The sequence below is a fragment of the Gopherus flavomarginatus genome, chromosome 3, assembly GCF_025201925.1.
Source record: "Gopherus flavomarginatus isolate rGopFla2 chromosome 3, rGopFla2.mat.asm, whole genome shotgun sequence".
Classification (NCBI taxonomy): Eukaryota; Metazoa; Chordata; order Testudines; family Testudinidae; genus Gopherus; species Gopherus flavomarginatus.
This window is the reverse complement of record NC_066619.1, coordinates 241212939-241228523: the sequence shown is the minus strand read 5'-3', so window position 1 is coordinate 241228523 and position 15585 is coordinate 241212939. Positions and strand designations below refer to the sequence as shown.

General features: G+C 42.6%; 1 protein-coding gene across 2 annotated transcripts in view; it reads right to left on the bottom strand.

Moving 5' to 3' along the window:
* The window catches only part of SMIM14 (small integral membrane protein 14), a 65825-nt gene that overhangs the window by 22083 nt on the left and 28157 nt on the right, over nucleotides 1–15585 (bottom strand). Inside the window, exons 2-3 of one of the 2 annotated variants that reach the window (XM_050948111.1) lie at nucleotides 6578–6626; nucleotides 325–825 (exon numbers count right to left, since the gene is read on the bottom strand). In XM_050948111.1, coding sequence (XP_050804068.1) covers nucleotides 325–625 — 301 coding nt within the window. In that variant the 5' untranslated portion in view covers nucleotides 626–825; nucleotides 6578–6626. The remainder of the gene's footprint in view (nucleotides 1–324; nucleotides 826–6577; nucleotides 6627–15585) is intronic. The other variant, XM_050948112.1, reaches the window with a different exon arrangement.

Sequence of the window (15585 nt, the reverse complement as noted above, 5' to 3'; positions counted from 1 at the left end):
AGTGGGCATGGGAAAGCATCCTGCAGTGGAAGAAATAAGTCTGCCATCCCTAGAAACCTTCCAGAGAGCAGAGTGACTCCATGAAAGTTTCATTGAGATCTCTCAGGAGGATTCAAGGGACACTCTGTGTACATAAACAAAACTGCTCTGCATGCCCTCCCCTTACCCCACTTAACTCTACATGGGAATGAAAAGCAGATAATTCCAACTCTGTTGTATTGCTGCAGCTGCTTCTTCTAGTACAAATTACTGAAAAGTCGATAGCTGTGTCCTGCTAAGTTGGGAGCAACATCAATGTAATAGGAAATACATTTACACACTCACCCAAGGTTTCTTCCCTTGTGTCGGGCTCGCCTGTGCTTGACTGCTGGGACTGAGTGGACTGGGGTGGAGTCAAAACCAGGTCCTGACTCATGGCATAAGTGGACCCCCCGGTCACATGCCCCCCATATTTCTCCTCCTCGCTGTTCATGGCAGGAGTCTGTGACTTGAGCTCCTCAGAAGCATCCACAGTGGTCTGTGGGGTGGTGATGAGGCCTCTGCCAAGTATGGCATGCAGCTCTTTGTAAAAGCGGCAGAACTGCAGCGTGACACTGGACTGATATGCCTGCTGCAGTTCCTTCATTTTCACGTGGTACTGCTGCTGGTCCCTGTTATATCCTTCTGCATCCCCTGTGCAATCTGCTCACAGATGTCCATGTCTCTACAGTTCCTTCTCCCCACAGGCCCAGGAGATCCAATATCTTCTGTCTACTCCAAGCCTGAGCACATCTGGAGCATGTAACCAGCATGGTCAGCTGGACAACTGCACACAACAATGGAGAGCTGCCAAGATGGACAATCAGGAAAAGGCATTCCAAAATTCTGTGGGGTGTTAAAGTGTGTGTGTGTGGGGGGGCTTTTGGTCTCTGTGAACATGGGCAGTAGAGCACACAATTGTGATCAACTTGGTCAGCATCAGGCATTGTGGGACAGCTGTTGGAGGACTGTTAAGGTCGACATAGGTAATTGAGTATCTACATTCACACTGAGTTGACCACAGTACATTGACCATGGCTCAACACCACTTGGGCAGGTGGAGTTATTACGTTGGCATAATGCCGGGGTTACAAATTTAAGTATAGACACGTGCACAACTCGATTGATGCAAGGTGGCTTATGTCGATCTAACTTTGTAGTGCAGACCAGGCCTGAAGATTACAGAATGTCTCTCTCTCTCTAAAACTCATCAGCTCCACTCTGGGATGGGATCCACAAAAAGGCAATACAACCCACCCTCTCTTACTACTTAAAACAATGTTTTTTCATAAGCAGAAAGAACCAAATTGCGAAGTTGAAAGCACAAATCAAAATAAATTTTACAGGAGTATAAAAAATACTAATGAGATCCAGACAAAAATATGCACTTAGAATCAAAGTATTTTCTGTGATAGTGGTGGAACTAAGTGTATAATGGCCAGCCCTGACCAAACAGTCTGAGATGTATGGATGACTTGATTCTACATAGTTATCCATATTTAATTTATTTGGCTGTCTATTGATGCAGGCTGGTTCTCAATTGTTGTACCTTTTATATGAATAATGATCATTAAAGTACAAGCTGTGATTCTTTTGCCTCCTCTCATTGCTTTTAATGGCAACTGGGAAAATCTAATGGCACATCTGCACTATAAGCATAACTGAGTCAGAGATCCTGGTTACAACATAGCTGTGTCCTGACCCATTACGACACTGCACTGCATAGTTGTATCTGTCATGTGGACAGGACTCAACTGTGTTTTATCTGAATCCTGTAACTAAGATAAAGCCTTGGACAGAACAATAAGCGTTAACAGTAAACATGAAAGGAGTTCTAATTAGGACAACACATTTTGAGACATATTTTCAGCAAGCTTCTACTCAGACACATTTGTCTCTGCACTTTGCAGGTGCAAACCCATAAAAATGGGTTTATTATATTCAGATGTTTGTTCTTGCCAGAGTGCAGACACATGTATAGGAGCCCAGGTGTGGTGAGGTATGCCTGCCCTAGGGCATCCCCTGCTGACCAATGCAGCGCTGCAAGCACTTCCTGCCTCAGTTTCCTTTTTCTCAGGACTCCTTCAGAACTCCAGAAAGTCCAAACAGATGTAAGACAAAATTCACTTGCTAGGGTTCTACTTATTAAATACAAATAAACTTCAAATATAGTCTCTCCCCTTGGGCTCAGGTCTTACACTGCCCTTCTCCTTGGGTAATAGGATCATAGAATATCAGGGTTGGAAAGGACCTCAGGTGGTCATCTAATCCAACCCCCTGCTCAGAGCAGGACCAATCCCCAACTAAATCATCCCAGCCAGGGCTTCATCAAGCCTGACCTTAAAAACCTCTAAGGAAGAAGATTCCACCACCTCACTAGGTAACCTATTCCAGTGCTTCACCACCCTCCCAGCGAAATAGTTTTTCCTAATATCCAACCTAAACCTCCCCCACTGCAACTTGAGACCATTACTCCTTGCTCTGTCATTCCGTACCACTGAAAACAGTTTAGAACCATCCTCTTTGGAACCCCCTTTCAGGTAGCTGAAAGCAGCTATCAAATCCCCCCTCATTCTTCTCTTCTGCAGACTAAACAATCCCACTTCCCTCAGCCTCTCCTCATAATAATTGGAGAGCTCTTGCTCTCTAATAATTTTTGTTGCCCTTCGCTGGACTCTTTCCAATTTTTCCACATTCTTCTTGTAGTGTGGGACCCAAAATTTGACACAGTACTCCAGATGAGGCCTCACCAGTGTCGAATAGAGGGTAATGATCACGTTCCTCGATCTGCTGGCAATGTCCCTACTTATACAGCCCAAAATGCTGTTAGCCTTTTTGGCAACAAGGGCATACTGTTGATTCATATCCAGCTTCTCGTTCACTGTAACCACTAGGTCCTTTGCTACAGAACTGCTGCCTAGTCACTCGGTCCCTAATCTGTAGCAGTGCATGAGATTCTTCCGTCCTAAGTGCAGGACTCTGCACTTGTCCTTGTTGAACCTCATCAGATTTCTTTCGGCCCAATCCTGTAATTTGTCTAGGTTCCTCTGTATCCTACCCCTACCCTCCAGCATATCTACCACTCCCCCAAGTTTAGTGTCATCTGCAAACTTGCTGAGGGTGCAGTCCTGTGGTTCTCAGTCCTGGCCTCTCTGCTCTGTAGCCTCTCCGCTTGGCCTCAGATGGCGTAGCTCTCATCCTTGGGGCCTGTAGTCTCTGGAAGCTCCTCTCTCTCTTAGGCTATGTCTACACTACAGAGCTTACAGCTGTGCGTCACTGTAGTGCTGCTAGTGCAGATGCTCTAAGTTGATGGGAGAGAGCTCATGTCAACTTAATTACTCCAGCCCCAATGAGCGGTGGTAGCTATGTCGGCAGGAGAATTGTCTGCACCAGTGGTTCTCAACTAGGGGTCTGGGGTCCACTGGGGGGGCAGCGATCAGGTTTCAAGGGTTCGCCAATCAGGGTTGGCATTAGGACTTGCTGGTCACAGGGCAGAAAGCCGAAGCCCCACCGCCTGAGGTGGAAGCCGAAGCCTGAGCAATTTAGCTTCACAGGGCCCCTGGCAGTTGTGCTGCTTACTATCCCCTAATGCTGGCTGTAGCAGAGTGGGTCTCTGCTCCGGCCCAGAAGGAGTTAAAAAGAGCCCTGGATAAGGGCTGGGGCTGGAGAAAGCAGCCTTTTAGGCTGGACTGATTGGGGAAGTGGCAACAGCTGAGGCCATGCCCCAAACTGAGCAACAGGCCCTTATATAAGGGCAGAGAAGCCAGAAGCCCAGACAGACAGTCTCTCTCTGCATTCAGAGAGAGAAGGGCTTGGCTGCAGGGAACCAAATAAGGTACCTAGGGTGAAGCAGGGCTGGGAAAAGGCAGAGGAGCTGGGGAGCTCCTGCCTGGAAAGCCCCAGGCTGCAGCCTAGCAGAAGGCTAAGACGTACTGGGCGTTGCGGGGTGCAACCTGGGGTAGGCCAAGGCAGCTGGTCCAACACCCTTTGCCAATGATGAGAGGCTAATACTGCAGTCTGCCCCAGGGCGTGGGGCTAGCCAATGACTGGGCAGTTGCCAAGACATTGAGGCAAAGTGAGGATAGAGGGTGGGGGCTTCCCAGGGAAGGGAAACCCCTAAGGAAGGGGTTACTGCCAGGGGGCAGAACCCCACATAAAAGGGGCACCGGGGTCCAGGGAGGGACACGGGGCCAGTAGCCGAAAGGCGGATCACCGGCCTGCAGAGGGTGCTCAGAGCTGGAATTTGAGCTAATCCCCGAGGATGACCAGTAGGAGACGCTGTGGAGGTGAGCTGTGCCCGGTTACACTGGCCCTGACTTTTATATGCAGAAAAATAGTTGTTGTGGCACAGATGGGTGATGGAATTTTTATAGCATGCTGGGAGGGCCTAAAAAAGAAAGGTTGAACCCCTGGTCTACACCAGTGCTTAGGTCAGTATAACTTACGTAAGTCAAGGGGGTGGTTTATTCAAATCCTTGAGCAATGTAAGTTACACCAATATAAGATACAGTATCCATGGTCTTAGAAGGGCTTGTGTCTCTCTCCGCATCTTCCTCCAACTGAGCCCTGATGGTCTTTTAGCAGGCCCACAAGGTGCTCATTATTCAATCAATGAGGATAGGCTTGTTCCTGTAGCACCAGGTCAGGTATGCATGTGGAAACAATTGGCTAAAAATCCATCCCTCAAACAGGCAGCTTAGTCAAGCATGTATGTGCATTACTTGGTTGAGCATTATGCTGCCTAGACATGTCATTGAAGGTTTTATGCATTAACAAGCTTTGGGATAAAATTTCCCAAGGCATCTAGTCATTTAGGAGCCTGAGGCCCATTTTCAAAGATGACCTGCAATCAGACTTAGGCTCCTAAGGCTTAAGTTACTTTAGAAAATGGGCCTCAGGATCCTAAATCAGATGCTTTTCAAAGCCTATATTAGGCTTCTCAGTTAGGTGCTCTTGAAAATTTTACTCTGTTTTAACTACACTTCCTTTGCCCACTGCTGCTCACTCCCCCTCTAAATACAAACATTGTCTGTGAATGCATTACCTGACTACAAACTGTAACTACATAATGCTCAGTTCTACCAGGTAGTGATCACTCTGCCACTCAAAGCCCTCAATGGAATCTCCACACAGATACACTTCCATGTCTGAATTGATCCCATTTGGCTAACATGATGATGTCTAGATAGTGTGCACTTATTATTTACAGCATATTTTAAGTGAACATACACCTCAACACTGCTGTATTAGTGAAATGGCCACTGAGTCAGGAAGAAATGCCATCACACTGTACTTTGGCGCAGCATTTCTCAAATGGGGTCACTAGGGGCTTTTCTTGTTGCCACAGCCTCCTGGGGTGTGATGGGGTGGTGTGGGAGGGAACCAGTGGCCCCTCCCCTTCCCTGGTGCTCCTGGATGCACAGCCTTGGTGTTGGTTACTGGGGCTTCCAGCAAGAGTTGGGCAGCTGGTGGGGGCGGTAGGGCTCAGAATTTGGGCTTTAGCCCGGGGTGGTGGGGAGGACGGCTCTGGTAGTGAGCCTTTGGCCTCTATACCTGGGCTCTGGATATGGAGCTTCAGGCTCTGGCCCCCTGCTGCTTTCCCTGGCCAACCTGCCCTCCCAATTGCCCCTGCTGCCTACCCTGATCTCCCAGCCATGGCTTCATCTGCCCCAGACTTCCCAGGGCTGAGTAAATCTGCTTAAAAAGTGATACTTGTATGTTAATATCACTTTTCACAGCAGGCTAACGAGCAAAAAATAAATATGCACATACACACATCCAAATCATTGTAATTTGTTTTTCCTAAAGGTAATTAAATGTTTTAGGAAGAAGTGTGAGAGCTGCCACCAGCAAGAGTTGGTGGCTGCACCCTGAGACCACCAAATAATTTGTCCTGAGAACCCCTGCTGTGTATATGGTGCATAATGGATCAGATTTCCTTATAGGCAGATGCTGGCAGAGGCCCTTCTGTGAAGGAAACTTCTTGGAGTGCAGGGGGGGTCACAGTGGTTCAAAGACTGCACAATCCTACATGTGAATGGCAGTAGCCACGGAGGAGGCATGACCCAGGCATTCAGGGGATGTACTGATTCAGCACAGTCCCACTGCAGTCTTCGCTGGCAGGGCTTCCATAGTGCTACATGTAGACATTAAAACCACCCTCCCGTGGCACAACCTCTGTGTATTGGAAAAACCATGATTATCCTGCCTGGGGTGAATCCCACTTAGTACCATGGTCCTTGCAGGTGCAAGGAAGGTCAAATTTGAACCATGAAAGTTACTAGGCTAATTTTCATTAGACTGGGGGACAAATCGAGAAAGGTGCTGCACTCCTGCAACTCACATTGACACCAGTGGGTTTCAGGGTTGCTCAGCCCAGGATGTGGCCCATAACATACATTAATTTAAATCTGATAAAGATTAATTCAAACCACAACTCTGCAAGGAAAAAAAAATCCAGGCCATACAACATCTCATTTTAGCTAAATTAGTGCTGCTTATTTTGACTTTCACGGGAGTCCTAAGCTCATACACTTCCAGTTAGAACATGGTTACTCACATTCTTGAAGGCATTCTGTGTCCGTGCAGTATGACTGGGATTGCCTCAACTGAAATGAATAAAGAGACCTCATAGTTAGGAACGGGACCTGATTAGCTGTTCAAAAATAGCAAGACAGCTCTGAATTACTGCATAGTTTAAATTTATTCAACACAATGGATCTATACAGAGTTTAAAAAATATTAGGGAATACTAGTTTGAATTTTTGAACGGAAACCATCAGAGATCTTTGATAAGAAAGATTGTAACTGCTACATTGCTGCCTCACACCAGGTTTTTGGTATGTGAAGAATCCTAGTTATTTATGAGGTTTCTAAATAACCAAGTATCAGAAGGGTAGCCGTGTTAGTCTGGATCTGCTTTTTCTAAATAACCATTTATACAACTGACATGCATTGATGAAGTGTGTATTGACCCACAAAAGCTCATGCTTCAAAACATCTGTTAGTCTATAAGGTGCCACAGGATTCTTTGCTGCATTTATATAACGTATTTTAAGGTGACTGACTAAAATACTGTTGCTTCTATCATCAACATTTCTGGTATGTTACACAAGGTTTAAGTCTGAAAACATTTTTTTAAGTTCAAGTTTATAAACCTGTATATACTTTGAGGTTCATAATGGATGGGTGCTGTTCTAATCAGATTAAAAAGCTACAATAAAATACTACATGATCATCTACTAATATGTGATTTTACTAAAATAATGCATTTGCACATTAATTCTCGCATTTCCCATTGTTTGCATTCTTGATTTTTCAACTTAATAACTTTCTTTAAATAAAGTTTATTTTGTATACAGTTTCCTAGTTTGTTAGGTCTAGAAAAAAACTGCAGAAACATTTTCTGTTATGTACAATTATATCACCAGCCCCATTAGCAGAGGTTGAACCCTGGCCTTTCAATTCTGCAGAAAGATGTGGCAGGTTTGTTTTGAGAAGCAGCCTGGTTAAGAAAATGGTATTTGTGTCCGGCCTATTAGGGAGTTGGGCTCTATTCCTGCTTGTGCAACCTGTCAGTGGAAAATGATATTGATTAATTATAAAAGGTGGGAAGGGAAATATTAACGTTAATGATAAATGAGTCAAACTCATTCTCCTAGTTCTCCATTATTATTGGTGTTTGTTTCTGTTCCGGGGTTCATGTCACATTTGCAGGCTATGACTGCAGAGGCAGGGATTGATCACTGGGTGTCTATTCTGCTGCCACGTTATCTCTCTTCCCAGGCATTGCGAGGGGCAGTGAGGACCTGGTCTTAGAATGTTCAGGGATTCTGACATACTACCAAAATTATATTTTGCAAAACACAGCCTGGAGATAGGCAATGGTGATTTTCAAGAAGCAATTTTTACTCGGGCAAATCTGCACAAAGATTCCTGGGATGAACAAAAGGTCTCTGGCTACCAAACAAACAGCTATTGTCATTACAAGTGTAATTGTTCATGATTAAACAAATCTAAGTAGCTTACATTGGTGTAGCAGGTATAATCACTCATTTTGTTATAAGCACATAATGTATTACACAAAGCACAATACTTCACAAAGGCCAAGACAGCAAAAGCTGAGCAACTGAGAAAGGAAGAGATTTTTAGTCAGAACAGTTAAAACTCAGTTTACCTATTTAACTTCAATGACTAATTAACATTTTGGAGAAAGGAAACCTTTACTAAAGATTCATCACAACATTTCCTTCAATGAAGGTGTTAGGAGCTCATAATAAACATGCTATGGAGACTGTCAGGAAGGCCTCCAGCAAAACCAGGGAAAACCAAAATTAACTTTCCTGATGTTTCTATGGTTAATAAACAAGCTGGGGAAAAAAAAAAGATACCCTCGCCCCAAGAAACAACACTGCAAATCAAACCTATTTCTAGGACTTCTTTACATATCACAAAGACGGGCACAAGCCCAATTTTTACTACAAACCTTTGCGGATCATCCTTATAAGAGGAGGAACTTGTCTTACCAAATGATACTGACTTAGAATATTTTGTGTCTGAAATATTCTGGACTGTAAGGCTTGGACATTGGTGTATCTACAGTTTAAAGAGATGAATAATGTGGATAAATTCCACTCATAAAAGGTCTTGATTTAGGGAGGGGCTAAACATTTACAATCCCTACTGCAGGCCATGAGTTTGCAGGTGGTCAGCACTCGTGGGTCAATTTGTCAATTAAATGGACAAAAGATATACAATTTTACCTTTGAGACATAAAAAAGACTCACCAGCATGTATCATACATTCTTCAATATACACAACTCTTCCCATACAAACAATTTCTTCATGTACTTGTAATAAAGATTTTTTTTGATGGTTACACAAAAAGAAATAGATAACATTTTCAAAAGTGCCTAGGTCACTTTTGCTCTTAAATCCCATTTAAATTCAATAGGATTATGCTCTATGGAGACTTAGGCGCTTCTGAAAATTTTACCCAATGGTTATAAACATGGACCTGTAGTACCAATTACTTGCCACATGAAGACAATGGTGTAAGCAAAATTCACAACTTTGATTTGATACAGGGCGCTGAAGAACATAACCATTGGAGCTATGTAACTTGTTTGTTTAAAACAATGAAGTGATTTGCAAAAAAATTGTTCTCTTGTGATAGAACATAGCATATTATTTGAAATTAATTGGTATAAAGAAAAACAGGTTTTGCTCAGTCCAAACTGGAGGATTGGCTCTAATTCCATATAACCCTATACAAGTCTGATCCCTTGTGGTCATTAAATTAGTCTAAATGAAAGAAAAAGACTCCACTATATCTTACAGGAGGCATATGTAAGTTAAATAGTGGGGAAAGCTAAAAAAAACTTATTGGAACTAGAATGCCTCTTCTCTTAACAACTCTGCCTATTTCCTGCTAACTGCTTCCATAGGGGACACAGTAACTATTAGAAATTCTGAATATTGTATATTTCAAGTATTGTAAGTGAAAGAGGAGCAATTCTCAGACTCTGTGAACAGTTTCTGTACTTGAGTTTTTCGGTCTGAAGGGGTGGAGAGTTGTGGGTGAAGGTTTATGGGATAACAATATTTAAAAGTGAAACTAATTTTTCTATTTTAAGATACAGATTTCACCAATGAATTCCACTCCAATTAGAAAAGGAAGATAAAGTAGCTCAGCTGCAGTTCAACTGAAAGACAATCTCAATGATATGGTGCTGGGAGAGGTGTGGTTTTGATTTGAGGACAGTCAGATGTTAATTCTAAAATAGGATAACATGTTATGCTCAAAGGTATAAAAATATTACTGAATATTAGTGTTTTTATTTGTTTTCCAGTGGAGAGACTTCCATGTTCTCAGAAACATAAATTCAGTTCAGGGTTAGCATCTTAATCATAGGGCCAGATACACAGCCCACTGAAATCCATGGGAGTCTATTGATTTCAGCGGGCTTTGGATCAAGCCCCTAAAAAGGACACACTGTCAGATAGTTTTGGGTTTAAGCAGTTAGGCTTGGTTTAAAAAAGGAAGGAGCTGGGAGAGGGAGAACTTACAAAACCAAATATTAATAGAAATGCTTTTATTATTTTCTTTCATGTCAGTGTTTTGTGTTTGGATTTAGAGGTTTCCTGTTTAGTGTCTGCCCCCCCAATGTTGCAGCATTTTACTAGTACATAAGAACCAGAAACGTTTTATTGTCCAAACTGAGTTAAAGGCAAAATGTAAACAACCGAAAGGCTGAAGAAGTTAAAGTTTCAAATTTTCAGTTTCAATAATCTAAAGCCTTACTGGTAATACAGGTAAAAACAATATATTTTAAACCCAATAATGTCCTTTTTATCTCCTTCCAAGTACATTTTTTAAAATGTCCCTTTCCAGGGCAAAATGAGCTAAAACACCATCAAAACATACAAGAAGAGTGTGTGTGTCAGTTTTGGGGTTTGTTTTATTTTAAGCAGATTTTGGAGCGTGAAGATACCAAAGATTTAAAAATGACTCCCTACCCTGTTCTTGAATTACAAGAGGTCACGACCCACCTATTGGGCATGGGGAGTGGGAAGAAGGGGCAGGTATTTCCAGATCAGGTGGGAAGATCCCACCCCTCCCCTCTGACTCAAGTGAATATTTTTGGCTTTGTAAAACCAACCAGTTCAGAAGAAAAGAACCCCTTGTTCGAGCAACTCTTAACATTTTTCCAAATGCTATTTTCTTAGTCCCACTCCACGCTGCTAATGCAGCAGTGTTAAAATCCAGCTGCCCCATGACACAGTTAAAGCATGGTTTCAACTTGTAGTGTAGACAGATCCTTACCATGTTTTAACTGTGTCCAAGAAGCATGCTGAAAACCTGGATGTGTCCCACTACTCCTATTACAAGAGGTATTAAGTTTTGCACTTGAACAAGAAGATCCCTTGTGGACCAGCTCAGGAATTTCCATACAAATGGTTCTGATTAAAAAAAAGCCCAGAAAAGAGTGCGAGTGAGATATCAAGATGAGAGAGCAGAAAAGGAAGAGGATGACAAGGGAAAAAAAGAAAGAGGCAAGGATAAACAAGTAGGGAGACAAGGACAAACAGTTTGACTTGGATATGGTGATGCTTTATTCATCCCATTAATCAAGTCCTGTTAATACAGAACCACAGCTAGTATTGAGTGAATATTTTCTGCAGAAAAGCAAAATCTCTGCACTGTGGCGAAAATTTTCTGTTGTCCCAATCATCAACTTCATGTTTTTTCCAATTATGCTAGATATGAGAACGGCATGGCATGCTCTTGATTGCAATCTGATGCATCTGGATAATGAAGTCACTACAGTTTAGTTGGGCAGCCGCATCTGTTTTGTCAAAAGGATGTTAATGATTTAGTAAACAACATGATAGATAAATTGCTGCCAATCTGACAGGCCAGCCCAGAGTACAAGCCAGGTTGCAAACTGAATCCTAGCACTATCTATCAAGTTCATATTTAAAGATGCAGAAACTGGGCAAGATAAATGGGAAAGAGAAGGAGGGTGTACTGATGGAATTAAATTGTCCCTTACATAAAATTAGCTTCCTTGGGAGAAATAGGCAGAGAAACTAAAACACCCCACACTCCCATATATGCTTTAAGCAAGTGGAAAGATGATGATAGAATAATAGTTGGAGGTATGAGGACAGAGTAAAAAAAAAAAATGGAGTCCAACCCTCTCTGAGACGTTGCACTCTATATGATTTTATGAAAATATGCTAATGAGTGAATATAATGTAACTGGAATATGCTTCATGCAAAAGGTCTCTTGTAAGGTATCATTACAAAGTTTATAATCTACTGAGTGTGTTCATTCTATTTGTATGAATGTATCATTCTTGTACCTGAAACTAGAAATATGACATAACTCTGAGGGCCTACTGTAATTATGTGAAGTGTGGGCCATTAATGGTTATTTGGAATCGTGATGCCTCCCATTAACCAGGACAATTGACTGCAAATGGCTCTGTTTTACCTGTAAGTCTTCCTGTATATGTGTGTGCTGACAAGTGGGTAATGAAGTCTTACAGTGACATATGATCATGTCACCTGAACTGGAATCTATCTTTAACCTGGTGCTTTTCCATTTAGAAGGGGGGAGGGGCGCAGAGAGACAAAAGATTCCCACCTTGTACCAAAGCTATATAAAGGGGTGGAACAGAACAAAGGGGGCTGCAATCATGAGAAATTCCCTAGCTACCCCCTGAGCTAGAACAAGGGCTGTACCATGGGAAAGGATTGTGCCCAGACTAGGAAGGTATCCAGTCTGTGATAGAAGCTTATTGAAACATCTCTGAGGGTGAGATTTTCTCTGTATTCGGTTTTCTTACTGGATTAGGCATAGGCTTGCGTGCTTTATTTTATTTTGCTTGGTAATTCACTTTGTTCTGTCTGGTATTACTTGGAACCACTTAAAATCCTACTTTTTGTATTTAATAAAATCACTTTTTACTTATTAATTAACTCAGAGTATGTATTAATACCTGGGGGCTGGGGGGAGAAACAGCTGTGCATCTCTCTCTGTCAGTGTTATAAAAGGCGAACAATTTATGAGTTTACCCTGCATAAGCTTTATACAGAGTAAAATGGATTTATTTGGGGTTTGGACCCCATTGGGAGTTGGGTGTCTGAGTGTTAAAGACAGGAACACTTTTTAAGCTGCTTTCAGTTAAGTCTGCAGCTTTGGGGCACGTGGTTCAGACCTGGGTTTGGGTTTGCAGCAGACTAGCGAGTTTGGCTCAAACCAGGCAGAGTGCTGAAGTCCCAAGCTGCCAGGGCAGGAAAGCAGGGGCAGAAGTAGTCTTGACACATCAGTTGGAAGCCCAAAGGGGGTTTCTGTGATCCAACCCATCACACTCTCCAACTGACAATGAGAGAGGGGTGTGTTTGGCACCTTTCCAGACAGAATACTTGGATATAAACCATACCTCAGAATCTAGAACCATCATCATACCATCTAGGCAGGGCAGGAGGGGACTGGTGGTGATCAGAGGAGGAAACTGTGACATTACATCCCATATTTATAGAAATATTATTATAATACAATAATGGCATAACTAAGATGTATTTTATGCCCGATGGGGCATGTGAGATATCATTGGAAAGGCTGTGATGATCATATTCAGTAAATCATATTTGTATGCATGTATCTTTTATATATGAAGTTAGGAATATTGTCTATGCATCTATTACAAATGTGTTTATACCTGGGGAACACCAACTAGACAGACAGCAATTGGTCTACATTGCTGGCTGGAAAGGGCCATTGGGAAAAACAATAGGTCTTTGAATATGCTAATCTCCCATCTTCCTGGAAAGCCTTCCTTGGACGCTGCAAATAGACTGAGTTATGGCTGTAAGGTTCATGTGATCAAGTCACCTGACACTAGACTCCATGATAAAATTAGTACTTTTCCACTGGCTGGGGGTGGGAATCACACTAGAAGAGAAAGGATTCCCCCCATATGTAAAACCTGTTTAAGGCAGGGGAGTGACATAAGCGAGGTTCATTCTTCACTGAATCCTCACCCAGGATGACTGCTGGAAACATCTAAGAAACAAAGACTGAGGGGAGGAGAATTGCTGAGCCCAGGCTGGAAGGGTGTCTAGTCTGTGGATGAAATATCTGAAGTTTTAAGCTGCAGGCCAGTGCAGCTGGTTTCAAAGAATCTCTGCAATCTGCTAAAACAACATTTAGGGTGAAAATTTGCTACTTAGTTTCCTTAGTACCTTAAGCTTAGTTTGAGTGTTTTTTTTATTTGCTCAGTAATCTGTTTTGATGTGTTTGCTATCACTTAAAAAAAACAAAACTATCTTTTGTAGTTAATCAACTTGTTTTTGTTTTGTCTAAAACCAGTGTTTGGGCAGAAAGCTGTTGCATATCTCTCTCCACATTGAAGGAGAGGGCAAATTTTATGAGCTTATGCTGTACAGTTCTCTGTGTAGCACAAGATGGCATAATTTTGGGTTTACCCTCCAGAGGGTGTGTGCACTTGAGTACTGGGCAGTTCCTTAGCTGAGCCTTCCCATGCAGAGCTGATCTCAGCATGTGTGTGAGTAGCTGCAGCTGGGTGTGTCCCTATCTGTATGTGTGCTGGTAAAAGTGCAGTCTGAAGCCTGGCGAAGGGCTTGACAGGCTGCATAGCAGTACAATGTGAAGGGAACCCAGGCTGGTGGGTCAGGTGGGCTCAGTGGTACCCCAGTTCCAAGTGGCACCCTAGGGGGAACCTGTGACAGAAACATTATGCTCATTTTATTATTGAAGAGTCAGAAATAATATGGAGGGGAATGCAGAAGAGAAACAGTTCAGCAGACAGGAGATGGTTGTTGTATAAAGGGTGCTCCACTCCAGGCAAAGAATTGCTCCTCCCTTTCTCTCTCCCCTCAGTCATACTGGACCCCCTTTTCTCCTCCCCCCTGACCTCAACTTCATAGCCTATATTGTTTCCTATATTGTGTTGCTTTGCTGGAGATTAGGATGTCACCAATACTCTGCTGTTAGTGACCACAGAAAGGAGTGAAGCAGCAGAGCAAGGTATTAATACAAAAGTCAGGGGAAGAGACCTTCACACCTCCCATCATTCAAGCTGAACCTAGCAGGGAGTCCCACAATGCCTGTGGCTGCATGGAATAATAGACAACAAATCGGAGAGACCAGAAATGATCATAATAATCAGATTGCCTCAGATAACATTAAACAACAGAAGCAGATCTTGAGAGGGAACTACCAGACTTATGTCTAACATACAAAAAACATGCATGTTTTTTGGACCAAATAATGGAAGGGCTCTATTCTGCAAAGTGACCCACATGGGGTGACACCTACAGAGGCATTTCCAGGCAGATGGCTTTGAAGGACCCATAGTTTAACTGATTGAGTAGTCACTTGGTGGCACTAGAGATACAGTATGATTTCTTTTTATCAGTAAAAGGAAAAAAGAGGAAGATATAAAGGTTCAGCTGATCAAAAACAGTCCTGCCACCACATAACATACAGATTATAATTACTCCTAGGAAATTGAAAACTTCAGTAATTCTATGTATAATCAATAGTCTCTCTACTACTACTTTTAATAAAAAGGTCAAACAATGTAAACACATTTAAACTTGAGGTAGTCATGAGTGATCACAGAGAAATTATTATTACTAGTTAATCAGCATAGTGGAAGACTCAGAATTGGGAGATGGAAAGAATCACAGCTGTCTTGAACATTCAAATTAATTCTCTTATGGGAAAAGTGGTCTCCCCAAAACAGACACAGCTATACTTAACTTTTACCTGCTTAGAAATCTGCCTCCACTTGGACTGTTTGATCTAGAACTGGACTTATTCACATGTATTCTGCTGGTTTTAGATATCACTTAGCTACCACTGTTTTCATTATACATTTTATGGGCTCACTCCTGCAAGGTGACAGAACCCTTAATCCAACTGAACTCAAGAGGGCTGGAAGTCAATGCAAACAGAGAGCACTCAGGAGGCACCCAGCACCTTGTGGGTTCAGGCCCTCTATTGTTCCATTGTGGCTCATACTACTGTAGGA